A 22,253-nucleotide genomic window follows, 5' to 3' on the forward strand; every position below is an offset into this window, starting at 1 on the left:
GGGGGCTGAGCCCAGGTGCGAATAGTAAAACACTGTGAATAAGGTTTGCAATTGCATGTGCAATTGCCACAAGATGACGTTTCTTTTAGAGAGGGCTATGGCCTGATGGAATTAAGCTCCTCGGTCCATTTCAACATAGTTGCTTGTCACCAATAGTCCCACAAAATGGTGCCAAAGCAATGCTTTTGTATTAGCACAAAAACTGAATAGCTGCATTTTTTTAAAGCAAACAATAGAGGATTTAAAAAAACAAAAAACGTCTGAGTAGGCAAATTCACAAATTGCAAATGTTTGGGAACAGTGTATGTCAAGCTACCCTGTTGCACAGCCAAACTGTTCCAGTATAAAATGTCATACAGATCCACCAGCATTACCAAGTTACCAAACAGGACAAGTTAAAACAATGAGTAATAAAGGCCTGAGACTTCTGCGCAGCAACTGTATTTCTCCTCTACTGAAGACTTTGAATGACTTTAGGAATGTGAACACACCTGTCAATGTGAAGGGCGGAGCTAGACAGAAAGTTGCTGTCACTTATGTGAAATAGGCCTCAAACACACATACAAGCTGGAAGAGTGAGACGGCAGCTAGGGCATGGAAAGAGAAGGAGCTTGTTGAGAAGAAGGAGAACAGAGAGCTTGTCCATGGCATGGTGGAACCCTCTGGCCTTGATCAGGGACGCCCTGACAGGTCAAAGGGTAAGGGAGAATGACCTCCGCCACTTGGTATCCAATTTACCTTATGAAGGCCTGGGGAAGAAGCAGCAACCCAACCGCTACTTGCCCGGAAACGCTATCAAGACCACCAAATACACCCTCCTCCTCTTTATACCACTCAACCTCTTTGAGCAGTTTCACCGTCTGGCCAATATCTACTTCGTGGGCCTGGCTATCCTCAACTTTGTGCCCGTGGTCAACGCCTTCGAGCCCGAGGTGGCTCTTATCCCCATCTGTGTCATCTTGGCCCTCACCGCCCTGAAAGACGCCTGGGAGGACTTCAGGAGGTACCAGTCGGACAAGAAGCTCAATAACATGCCGTGCTTCATCTACAGCAGGTAACATCCTAAGTACACATGTGCCTTGAGAGCAAAATGGTGCATTCAAGGCACCTCTGTGATCAAAATAAACGTCTGCATGAGTGTGCGCAGCCAGTGTCCCACAGTGTGTATGTGTGTGTTTTCTCCTCCTCCTACTCTGCGTTTGAGCCCCCTGTGGGAATTCTTGACTTAGAAATAGAAATTGTGTGGGAGATTATTCCTCTTTTGAAGAGGCTCACAACAGTGTATCTCACCACGGCATAGTGCACATTTGATGAAAGCCTCAACTGGGTGTTGTGTCAGCAGAGACACTAAGGTTAGCGGGTATCTATTTTTGAATCACTGGTGTAAAATGAATAATTTACAAAGGAGGATAAAACTGTCATTTCCCAACCATTTCAGTGGTGTGATTTTGGAGTGAGAGGAGGAGGGGTGGAGTACGTGTATTTTCTTGCATGTGAAGCTGACGGCTTCCACAAAACCTCCCAGTGATGATCTTAACCTCCATGAGGGTTTGTCATTGGTACTGGCCACTGCTTGCTTTGATACTTTGCACAAAAGTTAGTCAGCGGGGATGTTAAGACGGATACACCTGTGCGTGTGTATGTGTTTGTTTGTTAGTCTAGGTGGCCTTGAGCGCAGTGAAGACAGACACTTGTCACCTCAGCCTCAAGCAATGAGATAAATTACCTTCCAGGCTCTCTGGTTGGACAGGCTCGACTTTTTTGCTATGGCCATTTACGGATCGGAGTCTTTTAAAAGTCAATGCAGCCAAATGGCTGGCTAATATCCAAAACAACAAAGACTACGGCGTGTTTCCACACAATACAGAGAGAAAGCATTGACGCACCATATCATGTGGGCCATCTAATCTCCATTATCTCGAGTTCACACTCTTGTCAATCCACCTGCGCACAAGCAACCCAGACAAGAAACTATTGCTGTTCTGCAAGAATGGCTCAGTAAGGTTGGCTGAGGCCACCTTTTCCTTTATGATGATGACAGGCTGAACATGTCGAAACCAATCCAAAATCGCAATATTTGACAGAGAGATAATGCCTTTGATGGAGAGGCACATGAAGCCCATTGTGAAGACAGAGTTCATTTTGACTGATACTAGATGATGCTAATGCTGTAGCTACTCACCATTAATTAGCATGTTGCCTAGAGTTCTAGCTAGGTGGGAAACGGAATGTTACCTTGAAAATGTTTATGATGGGCAATTCAAATGAGGACCATCATGGATACAGAGCTCAATATATTAATACAATATAAAAGGTTGTCTTATCTTATATACCTTGTCATCGTTTGCATGCTACCTTACAGATACAGATAACTAGCTAGCTAGCTAGATTATGGACCTTTATGCCATGACGGCACTAAATGTCCGAGTGGCAAAAACTCATTTTATCTCCAATTGTACCACTAGTAAAAATAAAAACAAAAACTGAAATCTTATTTGACCAAGAGCAAATGAGAAAATAGGGTAAATTGCTTGAGTGATGATTTTAGCCTCCTCTATATCACTGTAGTTTGAATGCGCGGCGTTCATTCGAAAACAATATCTTATCTGTTGTAGATGATCGGAGATGGAATGGGGGCTTAATTTACATTGCAACAGGTACATTTATTTTAAAACTGGACGTGGCAGAAACTCAGACATTGTTAACATGATCATAGAGGGACTGTCTTATTGACTGAATTGAATTTTTTGTTCCTCGGATTAATGGCACGGATGTGTTCTTTTGACTGTGAAATGGATAGATCACAGTTGAGCTGACATTAGCTAGCCGGCTTGTCATTATGTTTTGCTGAATTACGCAAAGACACCCTAACCAAACATTATACACATACCGGAGTAAATGCAATAATGGAGGATTGGTTGCCAGTCTGTCCCTTTAGAAGTAGGTACTCTGCTCCACGCATTTTTGCGATCTTCTCCCTCCAAATATTTACATCTACTTAATTTATCCATCTCACCCACTGGTTGTGCTTACTTTTTTATTTACTAATGAAACCTTCTGGAGAATTTCTGGCAATGCGACCCCAAACACAACTAGTTTTTGCTGTTGTTTTTGCTGTTGTTTTCAGTTCAGGTCAGTAGTGGTCAATCACTTTCTGCCACCCCAAAGTACCCTGGTGCCTTTTGTTACAAACATTATGAAAACAAACATTATGAAAAGAGATGGATGGATGGATGGATGGATGGATAGATAGATAGATAGATAGATAGATAGATAGATAGATAGATAGATAGATAGATAGATAGATAGATAGATAGATAGATAGATAGATAGATAGATAGATAGATAGATAGATAGATAGACTGAAAAAAAATATAAACGCACCACTTTTATTTTGGCTCCCATTTTTCATGAGCTGCATTCAAAGATATCAAACTTTTTCGACATACACAAAGGACCATTTTCCGCAACTATTGTTCACAAATCTGTCCAAACCTGTGTTAGTTAGCATTTCACCTTTGTCGAGATAATGCATCCCACATCACAGGTGTGGTGTATCAAGATGCTGATTAGACAGTATAATTATTGCACAGGTGTGCCTTAAGCTAGCCACAATAAAAGGGCACTCTGAAATGTTGCAGTTTTATCACCAGCACAATGCCACAGATGTCGCAAATTTAAAAATGGGAGCAAAACCTAGTGTTGCGTTTACGTTTTTGTTTTGTTGATATATCGATAGTGATCCTTTAAAAAACACAAGAGGCTAAAAATACATACACTTAAGCTCATTGAATCCCAGGTGTGGTGTTGTAACGAAGCCGCCCGATCAGGTTGTACATGAAGCATACCTGAAATTGTCTGTCACTGCTAGTTAGCCAGGGCTTCAAGCACAGCTGAATACACAAGATTTTCCGTGGGAAGTCTCACGGCCTGAGGCCAAAAAGGCCTCTTGATTCAGCTCCTTCGAGTAGCATGCATGTGTAAAAATCTGTCATGTTTCCTGTAAAAACAATAATGGTGGGTGTTTCAGAAATGTCAAGCAATTTGTGGAGCGGCGTTGGAAGGATGTGCGAGTGGGTGATTTCGTGAAGGCGCTTTCCAACGAAATCGTCCCCGCAGACCTCCTGCTCCTGCACACATCAGACCGCAACGGGGTGTGCCACATAGAGACGTCCAACCTGGATGGCGAGACCAACCTCAAAGAGAGAAAGGTGGTTCCTGGCCTCTGTATCACGGTGAGCACGAACAATAATTACTCTCATTCTTCCCATCGTTAATGATGACGGCCAAAGAAAGTAAGCTGACGTGTCTTATGCACCACTAGTGATGAAAGCTACCAATATGAATACCACACCAGTTGGATGACATACAAAGACTTTGTACTTGATGTTTTACCTTACTGGGTGTCTGCTCTAACAATCATGATGTCACTTTGAAGGACTGGTATCCCACTGAGCGAGCAAATTCAAAATCTCTTAGCGATACAAAAAACTGTTTAATTATTAAAACTGTTTGTGAATGTCTGGTGAACATCTTTGCGAATGTGTGCGACCTAGAACAAACCCTGAAAAAAAAAAAAAAAAAATGTTCGCTACCTTCATAAACACTCGCAAACCTTCGCCGCTCATTGGGATTCAAGCTCATGACCTGGAGCCCCACCCTCTTTCCACAGGAGCCCGACTTTGAACCTGAAAGTTTCAACAGTGTTGTGGTGTGTGAAAGGCCCAACAACAATCTGAATCACTTCAAGTGTTATGTGTGAGTATCAAATACAGTTGATCCTCTAAAGTCAAACACATTCAGTTACATTATATGATGCTGGTCAATTCTAAATGGCTTTGAATTCAAAATAAAGTTTTCAGTTGCATTTGATTATATTTGGACACTTTTTCAGCAGTCAAAGCTCTCACCATCATGAAATGTTTATATTGTACAGGCAGTGCTTTGAGTAACATTTCAAGATTACTGACTGCATCAGAAGTTGATCATCATCCAGTAATATGAAAAATGATAAAAACAAAAACAAACATACTTAAAGTGGAAATCAAACCAAACACATTTTTTTAAAGAATTATATTCCCAGCAGGCCCACTAGTTGAAACACGGCATTCTTATTAATATTGCGTTTGTGGAATATGAGTTAAGCAGCAAAATCCACCTTTTTACCCATCTCAGGTTGTGGCCATTTTGTCACTTCTGTCAACTGAAAATAACATCACAACTGCTCAGGGCTCAGGTAACGACCAATCACAGCTCACCTGTTTTCTGAAGCCGAGCCATGATAGGTCGTTACCTGAGCCCTGAGCAACTTTTATGTCATCTTCAGTCGACAGAAGCGATAAACTGGCCGCCCCCAGATAATGGCTAAAAATGGGTGGATTAACTCTATTCCACAAACGCAATATTTATCAGAATGCCTTGTTTTAACTAGTGGGCTCGCATAGAACATATTCTTGGAAAAAATACGTTTGGGTTGAATTCCCTTTAACTGGACTTCCGAACGAAAAGTGTTGGAGATTGATATTGGAAGTTCAGCAGTCCAAACAGATGAATGCCTGGATTCATGAAACCCTTCAGAGCAGAGCAAAACGTAATTCCTACCCACTCGCTGTACTTTCTGATGCCATCAGAGGCATCATTAGAGCTGTAATAGACTCTAATCAATTTCCCTGGGAGTTACAAATCGAAGAGCTCATCTCTTCTTGCTGCCCAGCTGTGTCCTAAAAGGCAGACAATTGAAAATGTGGGACGTATACAATGAATGTCTAACAAGGAGTATTCTTTCTTCTGCCACAGGGAGAAACAAAATGATGAAAAGGTGGGCGCTGGAATTGAGAGTCTGCTGCTTCGGGGTTGCACTGTCAGAAATACCGACCACGCTATTGGCTTTGTGGTGTATGCAGGTATTGTTCACCTTCTCCTACTATCTTTGTGGCTGGGTTTACACTTCACAGACATAGGATGCCCAGTTGAGATTTGGTGCCTCTGTCTATCTTTCTAGGTATCTATGTATCCCTCTATACTGTGTGTGTATACACATACAGTATATATACAGAATATATATATGAGTGAATGAATTATATTGTTATCGTGTCATGTAATCAATAGTATGCCTAGCCTGCATGGGCTTATAAGACAACAAAGAATTGAAATTACATAGCACAAGAACTAGAGTACAAGAAAAACAATAAAACAAAAGCTTATTGCAAAAACAGTATATACACACACACACACACTTAAAAAGCTCTGTGTCCAATAATGAAGTCATTTTCATCCAGTGTTTGGCCCAATTAGGGCCATATTGACGGTGTGTTCTTGCTAACTGAATGCTAACGCCGTCTCTTCCCATCCTCAAGGCCATGAAACGAAGTCAATGCTGAACAACAACGGGCCAAGATACAAGCGCAGCAAACTGGAGCGGAAACTGAACGTGGACGTCATCTTTTGCGTCATTCTGCTCCTCGCCATGTGTCTCGTTGGAGCACTAGGTCGGTGATGAATTACATAACCAAACCATGAAAAATCATTATGCATATCATTTTAGGTTTAAACACGTTTAAACCTGTGTGGGGACATTTCAGGGGGCATTTCATTTGCACCAGCCGTTGATCAGTCACTTTGGCCCCAAGCCCGTTTCGCTGAATGACAATGTGGGGGGGGGTTGAGGAAAGGTGTGCCGCCAAAAATAGCCTCCCTCTTTGTGCCAGTCGATGTGATTAAGCCTCCTGTCCTCACACATTTAGGTCACTTTTTTTGGCGGGAGGCACTACCTGGCGTGCCCCCTTACCTGGTGCCTGACAGCAAGGGCCATGTGGACAGTCCCAGTCTGTCCAGCTTCTACATGTTCTTCAGCATGATCATCCTGCTGCAGGTTGAAACAAGTCTTGACTTGTCTCTGAAAACTCACCAAACAGAATTTTGATTTATTCTTGTACCCTCTTTCAGGTCCTGATCCCAATCTCCCTCTATGTTTCCATTGAGTTGGTGAAGATTGCCCAGATCTTCTTCATTACACATGACATAGACCTTTATGATGAGGAGACAGACAGCCGAATACAGTGTAAAGCTCTGAACATTACAGAAGACCTGGGACAGATTGAGTACATCTTCTCCGACAAGACGGGCACACTCACTGAGAACAAGATGGTGTTTCGCCGTTGCTCCATCATGGGCACGGAGTACCCGCACAAAGAAAACGGTAAACATCAGCATGCCTTTTACAGCAGATATACATTGTTGGATTACTGTATGTATTATAATTCATATTTGCATTTCATACAGTGCATCGTGAAGGTTGCCCTCAAGCACGAATCGCTTGATAAATGTCAACAATACTGTATGTAAGGAGAAAGCTATATTGAAAGTGTCATAGCAAAAGTTATTTCTTTTGTTCAACATTTACAAACAAATGTTCACCACAATGGAATGTGGATAAGCTAGAAGGTTTTGAAACCAAGACTAAACATGTACTTGAGAAAGGTCGTGAACAGAGTGAGAATTCATTGCTAATACAAAAAAGTTACCTCTGCAAGTGTCTAAACCAGAGGTACACACATACTGTACGCACCGTTTTTTAACATTTTGCAAGCCCCACATAAAATGAGGGGAAAAAATCAGCATGTGTACTGCTCGTAAAGTGTGATATACCCAAGATGAGCACACAGAACACCAAACACAAAATAATATCTCCATCGACAATCGCAAAAAAGTTCTCCTGCCCCAAACCGTATCTTAGTACAATAACTGACCTGTGAGAGGCAATATATAGTGCCACAACTTCCAGACTGCTGAAAAACACTTATAGGAAGAAATAGTAAAAGAATAATAGAAAAGCTAGGCTAACTGTTAGCTTAAATGGTACTGTAACTTCATTTAAGGTGCAAACTCCTTGTCATATTTATTGCGGTGAATGACTTGTGAGCCATGAGGCCACTTTGGATTTTGGGCCATAGATTACTCCTGACAAGCCTCCATGAAAGGATATTACCCACAATCCTTTATAACAAAATTTGAAGCAACAAGCCGCCAACAAAGTTTACCGACTCTAGGCAATGAGGTTTGAGGGTTGACATCCAAATTTTTCAGGACTGTTGTCCTGACTGTTTTCGTAGCACAAAAGACTTTATCACCCTGCACCATAGAATAATTGCTCAGGATAATCTTTGAGAATCTTTCTGAGAATCGAAGTCTGCTGACTGTAATCAGAAGAGAGGAAAAAATGCTCCAATGAAGCCCGATTTTTGTTTCATCACACTAATGCTATTTGTAATAACATAACATTGTTTCGGGGGGGTTTCAGCTGTCCGCTTGGCTGTTATTGATGAGCCCGAATCCGAAGAGGAGATCATTTATAACCAGCAGCCACACCTCCCACAGCGTGGATGGTCTCTTGATGCTGAGGACAGCGGCCCTGAAGGCACACAACGCCGCCATGAAAGCAGACACAAGAATAAGTTTGCGGCAAACGCCCAGAGCAACGTGGCCTTCAGCAGTCTACTGGTAGGATGAGCGCTCAGTCAAGATTTGATTCTAGAGATGCTGGAGGGAGTCACTTAGGCTTGTGGACTTACTTGGTCTGATACTATGAGGCAGCCAAACAAACAGAGAAATCATGAGGAATTGTCTTGACTGCTCATGAGGGTCTAAGTAGGTCACCCAAGGTCACATCCACATAAACACTCCTTCTTCCAAAATGTGAAATCAACTAGCCAGTCCAAGTTGCCCATAAAGGGACACTTATAATTGCTTTTTATAAGTACAGATGTTAATAATGACACTTTATGAATCATTATTGAACAGTTAAAAGCAACTTACAGATCATCAACAAGTGTTGGAGAACATGCAATATTCAAACCCAGAATTGTGATCCATATCCACCATCCATTCCACCATGCTGCCCTATATCAAACATGAATGATGTGTAAAAATGATAATAATACACAAATTCTACATCAAATATAGTTTTGATAACACATAGCTAGTAAGAATGATTATAGTTTCATGACTCGGCACAAACTGAAAATGCATTTCTATATCTGCACCTGTATCCAGATCCTCACTGTAATTTAATGGATTCTTTCTTGGCTCTTGAGACGCCCCTAAACAAAGTTTAGTGGAAATATTTGTATATATTTTGCACCTTCTTGATAAGTGTTTTGTACAATTTTCTGTTTTACCTTGTCTAAATGGCTACTGTGGAAATACAAATATAACAAAAATTAAGCTAGTGGTGCTTTAAACCTTTTGCAAAGTACTGTATCCCTCCAAATAAGAATACTACGTTTGTTGACCACATTGTATATACATAAAATCATTATAAAGCTCAAACAGATTTTTATTCATTTCTTAATTCACTCATCCTTTGGGAAGTAGACCTTTTGGACCCAGCGGCCATTGCAGATGGTCAAGCCGTAAGGCGTCAGTGATGAGCACATTTATCTTGGCTCAAAGTTGACCAAGTGCCCGTGACTGGGCATATGGTCCTGCTGGGTGCCATTTGGCTCGGACTACCAATGTCACAAAAACAGAAAACATGCACTATAGATTTATCATAATACATGGTAGAGTAGTTCAGTGTCTGTGGTCGTCTATGGAGGGAAGCGGTCAAAAGAACCAGACCGTGACTGAGAAAGTCTCCAATGAGCTCGGACTGAAATGCTATCTATCTATCTATCTATCTATCTATCTATCTATCTATCTATCTATCTATCTATCTATCTATCTATCTATCTATCTATCTATCTATCTATCTACCTATCTACCTATCTACCTATCTACCTATCTACCTATCTACCTACCTACCTACCTACCTACCTACTTATCTATCTATCTATCTATCTATCTATCTGTAGATGTTGAATGATCAAATATAGTCTTGTCTCCTCTCCTAAATAAGTGAAAGTAAGGAGGTTTTTATGTCTTCACCAGCTATAAATTAATAGACCGATCCAATTCATTCGCACAGGAAACGGAGGTAATTCCAGACAGGAAGCTGCTCCGTCAGGTCAGCTTTGCAGAGAGTATGAGTAGAAGCAGCCAGAAGATGGATCCCCACCTAGACTTTTTTCTGGCTCTTGCCATTTGCAACACGGTGGTGGTTTCCATGGCAACAGCTCGGAGACAGAGGGTGAGTGTTCTGTTTACTGTCACTGTGGATGGGAAATAAAGATGGAAGAGAGAAAGATGACAGGGTGATTTGTTCTTTTAATAGAAAAAGACATGTATTTTTGTGCCGTACACCAAGTGTCCAGCCCACATGGGGGGCATATGTGACACATGACATGAAATTCCCTCTGTCATAAAAAATCACAAGCTGTCTAGTTTAGTTATATTTATTTACTAAGAAAGAACCAAAAATAATACTAAATAAAACTCATTTTACATTTCCCAAAACTACCAAAGGATAATAATTCAGAATGATGTGGAGTCTTCCTGTTTCCTGGGAGTCTCTTTCTTAATGGGGACATCAACCCAACCATGTTTTTTCAAGAATATGTTCCCAGCAGTCCCACTAGTTGAAACACGGCATTCATATTAATATTGCGTTTGTGGAATATATTGGGAATAATCACGCCTTACCTGTTTTCTGAAGATGAGCCATGATTGGTCGTTACCTGAGCCCTGAGCAACTGTGATGTCATATTCAGATGACAGCAAGTGGTAAAATGTCCACCTCCTGACATGGCTAGAAATAGGTGGATCTTACTGCTTAACTCATATTCCAGGAACACAATATTGATCAGAATGTTGACACTCGTGGGCCTGCATAGAACATATTCTTGTAACGAACATCTTGGGGTTGACTTCCCCCTTTCAAATAATTTGGGGATGGGGGCGGTGGGGTTATGGGGTTGAGTTGTCTTCAATCCTCCTGTAAACAAAATTAAAATCACCTTACCTGTAAATATTGTATACTCATTATTTAATGACTTGAGTTATTGGTGTCTTCCCACTTTATATATGATGTGACCATCTTGCAGGTTTAACTCAGATTTAATGGCTTCTCTCAGGATGAAATGAATTCTGCAGTTGTTTCAAGTCTCCCCTTTCATCTGTGGTCAGTGCTAAATTGCTCCTAATTTGTCTTTGCCACTTGCAAAGATACCAAGCAGTTTCTAAATGAGCTCGGTATTGAAGGTGAGGTATACAGGGCAGCCGAGGTTACTTCCATTAATTTAGTTACAGTATTTTTGGAAGCCATACAAATGGGAGAAATCAGCTTTACCACAGTTGTGTTATTTAAGATGTAAAACAGAACTGGTGGGTGCCATCAGCCGATGAAAAATGATCACATGATGAACAAATGTTTCATTTCCTTTCAGACGCGTGAATATCCGTGCTCCTTTCAATCAACTAATCCACTGGATAATTTCTCCAACCTCTTGACGAAGGCAGGCTCTCTTCGCAACGTATTTGCACCCAAAAGGGAACGAACCTTCTCAGACACCTCTTTTAAAGAGGACGACCGCTTTAACCCCTTTCCAAAAGTGGATGACTCAGGAGTTTCCCCATCACATGGTCGGAGTGATGAGTCCAGCGGAGTGTGTTATGAGGCAGAGAGTCCAGACGAGGCAGCTTTGGTGTATGCCGCCAAAGCGTACGGCTTCATTCTGCTGAGCCGCACCCCTGACAGCGTGACAGTGAGGCTGCCGTCGGGTCAGGTCCTGGTCTTTGAGGTTCTCGACACTCTGACCTTTGACTCCACCAGGAAGAGAATGTCCGTACTGGTGCGACACCCCATCACCAAAGAGCGTGTGCTATACACTAAAGGCGCAGACTACTCTATCATGGAGCTGCTCGGTGCGCCCTATGCTGGTGAAGACACTTTGTACAGACTGAAGAATTAATATCCAAAATGAAACCAGATGAACATTTTTTTCTGTTTTTCCGCATTTCTAGAGCATCTCAGTAGAAATCAGAAGACTGTCGTAGCGGATACTCAGTATCACCTTGACTGCTATGCTAAAGAAGGGCTACGTACGCTTTGCTTTACAAAGAAGGTACACGGTGAAGAATACAAACAATCACGAGGATCTATGTGTCCTACAATTGCCTTATTTTTGACGTGTGTGCTGCAGGTTGTGAGCGCCAAAGACTATGACGTCTGGTCCGTGAACAGACAAAGCGCTATGGCTGCCATCGACGGCAGAGAGCAGCTCATTATGGACACCGCAGTGCAGATGGAGAAAAATCTCACCCTGCTGGGTAAGAAGAACCCGTCCATCCGTACCGTGAATCCGGTAAAACATACATCTGTCTGTAATTCACATCTCTTCCTGCAGGGGCGACAGGCATTGAGGACCGTCTGCAGGAGAGCGTTCCAGACACCATCCTGGCACTGCGGGAAGCAGGGATCAAGGTGTGGGTGCTGACTGGTGACAAGCCGGAAACCGCTGTCAACATCGGGTATGCCTGCAGGCTGCTGGAAGACGAAGACCTGGTGATTAACATGAGCTGCAATAACAAGGTGAGTGGGCACTTGACTTCCCTCCTCGCATCGTTTTTTTGCGAGGCAGAATTTGCGTTTTGTGCCTCATCAAAACACATTGAATAGCAAAACTGAGAATCCATCAAAGTCGTCGGAAGTCGAGGCTCAAGTAGCTACTTATGCCCTGCCAGCTAGCTAGCGACGAGTTTCGGCTGGCCACTCATGCGGCCACGTTGTGGTGGTGCTACAAGCCATGCTAATTTATAAGATAACCTAAGATTGACACAGCTAGCGCATTTAACACTGGTATTACAGTAAGTGCTTGGGTAATGGAGTACACTTTTCACAGATGTCTAGCTGCAACCATGCTAAAGTGGAGCGTATCCAACTTTGCACAGCAAAATAGCAGGCAGATTAATAAATACCTGGACTGTGTGGAGAAAATCTACTCGCTGAACTGAACCGGAAACCAGAAATTAATTCGTGTAAGAGCTACGCCCTTTGTCAGCCCGGAGGAGTGGCCTATAAGGTTAAGAGTATCAGTAATGTTATTTGCAGAGGTGCGTAATCCAGGTCCAGAAAGTAAAACCCTGCCACAGTTCGGCTTTAGCCACAGGTGCTTACAATCAACTGAGCTTGTTTACCTGCCGGTTGAGTCGAAGCACCTGTAGCTATAGCCAAACTGTGGCAGGGTTTTTTTCTTTCTGGACCTGGATTACACACCTCTGGTTATTTGTTTGTTTTCACATTTGAGTCCTGAGTTTTGATTTTTACTTTTGAGGTCTGCACAATAAATCATCTCAAAATTACATTACAGTAGATCTTTTTTTTTTTTTAAATCAATTTAGCTTTGCTATAAAACAAGAAAATATAGTTTGCTGCTATACACACATGTGAATTTAAGAAATGAAAAGTGTTGATTATATAACAAAGCCCAAAAACTATTTTTCATTCATTATATTGTCCTATTTTTATTATTCAATAAAAGCCTTGCTTCTGTTCCCTGTGATAAACCTGGAAAAATAGATAAATAAATAAATAAAAATGAAAGAAAGCTGCTCCACAAATTGATTGCCCTTGATTCACAAGCCTGCTCTGTAAAAAAATAAAGAAAATACTTTAAGCCTTGCAACCAGTAAGAAAAAAATATTTAAACTAAATAAGATTTTGTTTTATTTGGAGTGGGAAAGAGGAAAAGCTCAATCTGCACTTTGTGGTTGGACCCAAGTACTGAGCATTAAATACATCATACTGTATCTCAAACACCATCTCATAACAAAACAGTTATTCTATTTTTTTAATGAAAACGTGATGAGCTATTAAAAAAAAAATCTACGTAGACCCGCGCGGACCCTTTTGTAGCCCTTTATCTTAATTCTTCATCTTATCAAAAGATTTTAGACAATTCTATGCTTCCTCGGGATACAAATTCAGCCCATCAAGCCTTTGTTGATGAATTCAGTGTGGAAGAGCTTGAAAGCCATGACTTCAACCCCATTCAACAATATTAGGGTGAACAACTTTTGTTTTTCTTTCTGAAGACTGGAAGCTGTCAGTAACTTTAAAGAGGAGACGGAACTGAATAGAATAAGCCTTTATTATCCCCATTGATCATTTTTTTCTATACTGCTTATCCTCATTAGGGTCACGGGTGACTGAAGCCTATCCCAGCTGACTGATAATGTCATTCATATATTTCCACCCCAAAAAAATGGCTGAGTTTTTTTTGCTCTGTTGTTAAGTTAAACAAATACTAAATTACAAAGTATTCAATCAATCAATCAATCACATTTTATTTATATAGCACTTTTCATACATAAAAATGCAACTCAAAGTGCTTTAAAACATTCAAAGCAAAACATAGAATTATCTTCAATCAAAAGAAAAGATAAATTATTTAAAAGTTGTTGAAAGCCAAACTAAAAAGGTGTGTCTTGAGCTTCCTCTTAAAAATATCAACAGTCTCTGCAGACCTGACATCCTCTGGCAGGCTATTCCAAAGGTGAGGACCAAAACGGCTGAATGCAGCCTCGCCATGCATTTTGGTCCTCACCCTTGGAATAAATAAAAGGCCGGCGCCAGAGGACCTCAGGATCCGCGAGGGCTGGTATGATAAAAGCAAATCAGATAAATAAGATGGCCCAAGACCATTAACACATTTATAAACTAATAAAAGTACTTTAAAATCGATCCTGAAACACACAGGGAGCCAATGCAGCAATTTCAAAACTGGCGTAATGTGCTCCCGCCCTCTGGTTCTCGTCAGCACCCGAGCGGCTGAATTCTGCAGTAGTTGCAGTGGTGAAATGCTCTTTTTCGGGAGGCCAGAGAGCAGGGCATTACAGTAATCTAAACGACAGGAAATAAAGGCATGCATCAGCACTTCCGTGTTAGCCTGAGAGAGAAACGGGCGGACTCTGGCGATATTCTTAAGGTGATAAAAACCAATCTTGGTTACATTTTTAATATGAGGAATAAAACTGAGCTCAGAGTCAAAAATGACGCCAAGGTTCTTCACACAGTGTGAGGGATTAAAAATGTGTAGTTTTGGTAAAAGCTTCTCTCTCTGACCTTCGGGACCGATAACTAAAACCTCAGTCTTGTCCTGATTGAGCTGTAGGAAATTATCTGCCATCCATGACTTGATATCTAAAATGCAATTTAAAAGGGTATCAATGGGTCCTGTGTCATCAGGAGACACGGCAATATACAGCTGCGTGTCATCAGCATAGCTGTGAAAGCTGATGCCGTGTTGTAAAACAGATAAAGGTTCTGCCTGTAATTCATATCTTTATTGTTGTAAGCATTAACGGACGAAAATAAGTTATGTTATTCATTATATATTTTCTAAATTAAGAAGCCGATTAATTGGTTATTTAATTTTGCCAAAATATTGGAATCTGTATTGGCCTCAAAAAATCCTGATTGGTCGGGCCTTAATGCAAACTCAACACAGGAAGGCCCTAGCCAAGATTCCAACTCTAAACTCCAGAACTGTGCGGAAGACATTGAAACCACTTGTCCACTGTGCAGCATATTAATATCAGTGCTTTAAAAATACCATGTACATAAACGTAACAAAATAGGAACGCAAAATACTTTTTTTCTTCCATTTTTCACGAACTGAACTCAGATTCGATCTTTTTTCTTAAATATGTTGTTCACAAATAAGTCTAAATATATTATTGATATTTATTTAAAATGTTTTTAACCAGGTAAGGCAATTGAGAGCAGATTCTCATTTGCAATACCAACCTGGCCCAGTGGCAGCAGACAAGAGAGCAACAAAGGCACACCTGTGCGATAATCATGCTGTCTAATCAGCATCTTGGTTTGCCACACATTTCAGGTGGATGCATTATCTTGGCAAAGGAGAGGTGCTCAGTAACACATTATTATACAAATTTGTGAACAATATTGAGATGAATGGGCTTTTTGCGAACATGAAAAAAAAAACGATCATGATAAATGGGAGCCACAACAATTCTTGTTTGTTTTGTGTTTAATACTGTATATTTACTCTTTATAGGCAATGAGAGCAGCAGTGTATGTGGCAACTGTACATATATTGGAATTTCTGCATACATGCAGTTGTGAATGGCAACTCAATACAGTTCATGGATAAATTTCTGCTCTCATTTCCCATGTCAGATGACACCACTGAATTTTCATGATGGTCACTTAATTAGGCTTTCAATTTTGACGTTGACTTTCCCCCAATTTTAAAACGGCACCCAAACATTCGAACATTTTTACAACATAACGAAAGGTCAAATCCGTCTGAGAAAGGTTCTGGTGTCAGGTGATGTAGCAAAGGTCCAACGCCATTCATAACGAGCTGACCAAGTACAATCACCGCACGCCTCAAATAGCCTTGAATTGCAGTCCGTCTTTTTTCATTTGGAGGTGAAACACAGGGAGCGTTTTGGATCTCACATTGGGACTTGTCATGGATGATAGATGGAGTGAGTTCCCGCCAATACAATAACTAAGACTTTCATATCTAATTAGTAGCCTAATATTGAACCCTCACAGGAAATATCTCTCCTCCCATGATCTAGAGTGGAGCTTTATTAGTTCAACTATTTTTACCAGCATTGACCACCCCAGGGATGCTCTCTTCCAATCATCACTTCACACTTAATATGACATTTTGACTGCATAGGATTGATGGAAACAAAACAGTTTAAATGTATCATCTTCTGCCTGTAATCAGACATCACTTTTTTTGCCCGTTGCCTATGTATACGTTCAAAGCAAAATAATATGAACTCTTTATTTAGCTCGCATGCACTTCCATCCTGGACTCCACTCTGGAGGAGGTGAGGCGGTATGAAAACGACCCTCGTAACGTGGACACCACCCCAGACATCTCTCTGGTGATCGATGGACGAACCCTGGCCATGCTTCTGTCCAAGGATCTGCAGGGTCGCTTTGTGGAGCTGGCAAAGCGCTGCCGCTCCGTGCTCTGCTGCCGGGTCACGCCCTTGCAGAAGAGCGGCGTGGTGAAGCTCATCAGGGAGAAGCTCAGGGTCATGACTCTAGCTGTCGGTGAGTCAAAGAGATCCTTTTCACAGTTGTTTGGGCTTGTTGTGTTGACCTGTGTATTGTCATTCATTTAATAAATGAGCCTGTTACCATTTCCCAGGCAGGAAAACAACAGAGTTGTTGTGTAATTTTTTAAGGTTGATTGTCCTTATAAACAATTCATTAATTACATCACAGGGTTATGTGTGTAAAAGGCAGGGGTGGGCATTCCGTCTGACCGTCACTTCCCGTTTTGCTGGCGTTAGCCGATAGACGGGAGACTTATAAAAAATTTTTTTTAAAAAGACGGATTAAGCACAGATGGAAGTGGATTTTCGTCTATCAATGTAATCATCGCTATCCTGGTCAATTCCCGATGTGCAGCACAGTCCATCATTGACGGACGCCCGTTTTGCTGATGAGAGACGGAAACGCGACTCACTTGTCTTGCGTGTGTTGTTTTGAAGGCATGCTTCCTCGAGTAAACTGCATTGACCGTATATGTACAGTAGGTAGGGGTATGCACCAAAGAGAGAATCATGAGTTAGGCTAGCTGTAGGGCAAGAACTAAGCGCTAAAAGGTAATAAAGTAGCTTTGAATATTACAGAGAAATTCCTGTGAGTTAAGTTTTACATTTCTGTTTTTATTTTTTGGAAAGAGTAGGTTTAGGAGGTTGTGAAACTGTATTTTGCAGCCCCCTACACTCCATTTTAGAAGTCTAATTGAAAAAAAGCGGGACAAGTGTTTTTTATTTCTTTGATATACTTCAATGGCATGAGTCAGCAAATTGAAACATTATTCATTGCTTGACAATGAAAAGAAATGCATTTTAAAATTGTCAATGGTTGTAATGTTAACCTCCGTAATTTGTCTTCAACTGACAACATGCAACATGTGACCACAGGTGATGGTGCCAATGATGTGAACATGATCCAAGCAGCCGATATTGGGATCGGGATTTCTGGTCAGGAAGGGATGCAGGTTAGAAAAGAAGGAGATGCAAGAATTTCGATGAAAATGATTTAATGTTATCTGCCAATACATGGATTATTGCAGTTGATATGAAACAATAAATACATATTTTGAACTAACCTTCCCTCATATAATGTCTTCAATTAAAAAATGGCAAATGTGTAATTTTGCCTTATCATTTGCAGGCAGTCATGGCGAGTGACTTTGCAATATCTCGCTTCAAACACCTTAAAAAGCTCCTACTGGTTCACGGACACTGGTGCTACACTCGCCTGGCTAATATGATCATTTACTTCTTCTATAAGAATTTGGTGGGTCTGTAAAACGGAGCTGTGGTACATGTATCCCCTGCCTGTCCTCTAGTCATCTAACCAACTTTTGTGTCATGTCACTGATCTCTCCAGGCCAATGTCAATCTGCTCTTCTGGTATCAGTTCTATTGTGGCTTCACAGCGACGGCCATGCTGGACTACTGGCTGCTGATTTTCTTCAACCTCTTCTTCACCTCCGCACCCCCCATCATGTTTGGAATCATGGACAAAGATGTTTCGGCAGAGGTGCTGCTCGGTGTTCCTGAACTCTATAGGACCGGACAAGGTGCAGGGGTCAGTAAAAATGTATACATCCATTATTTTATTCTTTTTTTTTTTTCTTTTTTTTTTAAGAGCTGGAGTCTAACGCGGCAACTTCCAGCCAAAGGCAGACTACATCCTGGACTGACCGTCAATCAGTCAAAATAAAATGCACTTTCTATATAAAATGGCATTTGCAAAAATACAAACACCAGTAATTTGTTAGTAGGCCGAATTGTGTGCCTAATCATTTCAGGAATACAGTTTCTGCACCTTCTGGGTTTCCATGCTTGATGCCTTCTACCAGAGTCTCATTTGCTTCTTCATTCCATACTTGGTAAGAGAACATTTGGCTCTGGAGTCTACTGTCATTCTAAAGTCTGACAACACCTCGTTTCATTTTTCTGTAGGTTTACCAAGATTTGGACGTTGATGTTTTCACATTTGGAATGCCTTTGAACGCAGTTTCTTTAATTACCATCCTGCTGCATCTGGCAATAGAGATTAAAGCCTGGGTGAGCACCAAACAACAAAATATTCATGACACTTCATTTCAAGTTGTTTGGATTTCAAAACTAGTACGGAAATATAGAAAACATATAGAAAATAATGTGACATGAATTAATGTGTTCCAGGATGAAACTGGTGCCATCAGAAAACTATGGGAAATATTTTTTGAAACATTGTAGCACTTTTAACAAATAATAATATTTAATTTTACTGAGCAGTAGATACATTTCTGTGATGTGTTTCTGTGGATATTCTCACACTTTTCTTCTTTGTCATTACTGGTACCGTTCTTTGGTGGCACCAAAAAAAAAAAAACCCTGAAATTCCAATTCTTTTGATGTTTGCTGAAATTTCAGGTTGCATCACTTATTATCTCATTGATGAATTTATCTGTCTTTTCACTGTCCAGCCACTCGATCCCAGGTCATAGTCCAGCCACTGAGTCCCAGGAATGTATTTATATTTTTCTCATTTTTTTTTCAAACGTTAGGCTAAAAGAGGGTCTGAAAATGTCTGGCAGTGAATGAGTTATGAGTGTTTGACGTTTTGTCTTTTGTGGCAAAATTTTCCATCAATTTCCCCAGGCAAGAAGGGATGCCGACAAAAACAAAACAAAACAAAACAAAAACAAAAAAACCACAATATCGGTAATTGGGACTGGTCCTTTTTGTCACATTTTGCCAATGAGCATTGTTCTGTGCCACTTTTGGGGCGTTCAACTTTGGAGGCTCTCCTGTCACCATTTCTGACAAAATATGGAACTACAATGTTGTTGCTTTTTTCTTTTTTTTGTGTGGTTTACAGACTGTGGTTCACTGGATTATCATGCTAGGCAGTGTTGCTGTGTCCTTGATCCTGACGCTGTTATTCACCTCCTGTGTTACCTGCAACTCATACTGGACGCTCCAGAACCAACTGGCAGACCCCATTTTCTACCTTATCTGCATGATCACGACAGTGGTGGCCCTACTGCCCAGGTACCATTGCAAATGTTTTCTTTTGCAACTCAGTGAAATAATTAATATCACTGTAACACAATGATTTAATGTTGAATCATTTTCACATTTATCATATTTGACTATCACAGCATCAGGCATGCCATTAGCTTCTGAATATGAGAAATGAGATCAAACATGAGCTGCATTAAAAATATTGCCTTCACAAAGGTCCATAATGAGAAATGTGTCTAATATTTTGGCAGTGACAGTACCGGCCATGCGTCTGACGCACTAATGTCGTCATTGCAGGCAGCAATAACATTTTCAAAGTAACCATATTGTTAGCCTGATAGCATAATTGCCTAAATCATTTTTGATTTACTGAAAGCAAATAAGAAAAAATCCGTGCTTGCTAAAAACAACGTCTTTTCCTTGTTTTCCGCAAATGTTCAAATATGACTTAGGCAACGGTGCTATCAAAGTAACGATATGTAGTGAAATGTTTCACTGAGATGTTACTTTGCCTCACTATTCTAATTTTGACAATATTGAGGAAATATGGTGGTGCGTAATTCTAAAAATAAAAACATGGTTTACAGGAAACACCCTAAATGGTTGCAGGATGTTTCAGACCCACAGACAATAGTGAAAATCTGCAATATAGAGGCCATACAAAACTTTTTCTTTATAACAGTTTTACTTTTCCCATATGATCTAAACACACCCCAACACAATTTTTCAGCACATTGATTATTGAAGACCGAAAGAAAATTGCAAACGTAAAATGTGTAGAAAATAGTGTTTTGGATTTGGCAAACTTTATTACGGCACAAATATCATTCGATAAAATCAAAAGTGCGTGCTTCTCATCGTCCTCCTGCTCGCCGACACCTCTCAAAGTGAGGATATTTAGAAGGAATGCTCTGATTTACATCAAAGTGCCGCATGTTTTTCACTGGCCTACTTTCTGACCACCGCACTCTCTCCCCCAGGTACACGTTTCACGTGATGAGGAACTCTATCGCCCCTTCCCCGATTGTGCAAGCCAGGCATCTGGACCGCCTGGATGCATCCACAAAGGAATTATGGATCAAAGAGTGGAGGGGCTACAGGGGTGCAGGGGAGGTCAAACGCTCTGAGCTCTCCTCTCCACCCTCTCCCAGCACTCCTCGGACCCCAACTTCCCCTGATTTCTTAGGGAACGAAATCACACTGAAGTCGTTTAAAATATGAGAAAGACTATAACAACACTGTAACACAATTAGGATGATAATTTATTGTGAACATTTTTTTTACATCTGGAAGTGGCTCAGCAATGGAGCACTTCAGCATGGATCGAGCACTTTCAGTAGGGAGAGGAAAAAGTTCACTCCCCTTTGACATGTGAATTGTAATTCAATCTTTTTCGGTTACTCACTTGGAGCCACAGTGAACAACACATTAGCCAGTTACATTCCTGATTGGAATACAGGTAGCATGCGGTAAAACGTAGTAGTGGAAAAAAATGTGTTCCACTCTGTAAATGACATATGATTTCACTACCTACATGATGGAATGAATTGTCTTTCAGGCTGGTCCTACACTGTGCGTGATTTTTTTAAAAACATTTCGAAATGTCCTGTGGTGTGTGTACGCGCGTGTGTGTGTTTTCAACTATTCAGATGCACTGCATAGTAAGAAGTGTTTAATTCCTTAATCGCACAGAAAGGCTTATGGAAATTCAACGCTTTAGCTGAAACCACTTGTAAAAAGGGCTTTATTTATCATTGGCATACTTCAATGCCGTAGTAGCACTAGCAGTGCCAGTTATATAAACGTCCCACAACCTGAGGTTTAATCACTGCTGCACTCTAGTGTTGGACAGGTACAACTGCACAAAGGTCAAAGGGACACAGACGAAGGGAGACATTGAAATGTTCCATAATGCTTCTTCACTATTATGCACAGTACTGTATTGACATTTTCAAGACACACGTTTGAGACTACAATAAAAGGAACCCACAGCTAAAACACGTGTGTACCAACAGGACATAGGTGACACTACTGTAGCCTACCATGAAAAATATTGTATTGTTTCCAATATCACGTGCATTTGGTGACTTAATTAGGGTTGTCCCGGTCCGATCGACATGATCGGAAAAAAGTGGACTATTTCACTGAACAATGAAAATAAATATTAGCGAAACAACTGCCTGCATCTTTATTTGACCTGGTTAATGGGACTTCTGCTCCTGAACCTTTGCGCACATGCAGCGTCTTCAAATTAAAAAGAAGGGAAGTCACTATCGTCTTCATGCAGGACTGTA

At 40.9% G+C, this 22,253-nt stretch overlaps 1 protein-coding gene across 3 annotated transcripts; it reads left to right on the forward strand.

The window, feature by feature from the left end:
* Positions 1 to 534: 534 nt before the first annotated feature.
* Positions 535 to 22,135, forward strand: atp10b (ATPase phospholipid transporting 10B). 3 transcript variants are annotated; one of them, XM_086057148.1, is made up of 21 exons: positions 535 to 1,054; positions 4,031 to 4,235; positions 4,673 to 4,758; positions 5,797 to 5,903; positions 6,357 to 6,488; positions 6,744 to 6,871; positions 6,946 to 7,198; positions 8,300 to 8,499; positions 9,965 to 10,126; positions 11,322 to 11,814; positions 11,899 to 11,999; positions 12,078 to 12,204; positions 12,282 to 12,466; positions 16,711 to 16,978; positions 17,860 to 17,936; positions 18,113 to 18,238; positions 18,332 to 18,532; positions 18,756 to 18,836; positions 18,910 to 19,014; positions 19,814 to 19,986; positions 20,940 to 22,135. In XM_086057148.1, exons 1-21 carry the CDS (start codon positions 645 to 647, stop codon positions 21,178 to 21,180), a joined length of 3,861 nt encoding a protein of 1,286 aa, XP_085913274.1. In that variant the 5' UTR covers positions 535 to 644; the 3' UTR covers positions 21,181 to 22,135. The 3 variants fall into 3 exon arrangements, with proteins under 3 accessions (XP_085913274.1, XP_085913283.1, XP_085913291.1); XM_086057157.1 differs by lacking the exons at positions 18,756 to 18,836; positions 18,910 to 19,014; XM_086057165.1 differs by lacking the exons at positions 18,756 to 18,836; positions 18,910 to 19,014; positions 19,814 to 19,986; positions 20,940 to 22,135 and adding an exon at positions 18,593 to 18,748 and having other exon boundaries at positions 18,332 to 18,484.
* Positions 22,136 to 22,253: the final 118 nt, after the last annotated feature.

This window comes from Filicampus tigris, chromosome 2, assembly GCF_054856515.1.
Source record: "Filicampus tigris isolate MCC_2025a chromosome 2, RoL_Ftig_1.0, whole genome shotgun sequence".
In the NCBI taxonomy this organism is placed as follows: domain Eukaryota; kingdom Metazoa; phylum Chordata; class Actinopteri; order Syngnathiformes; family Syngnathidae; genus Filicampus; species Filicampus tigris.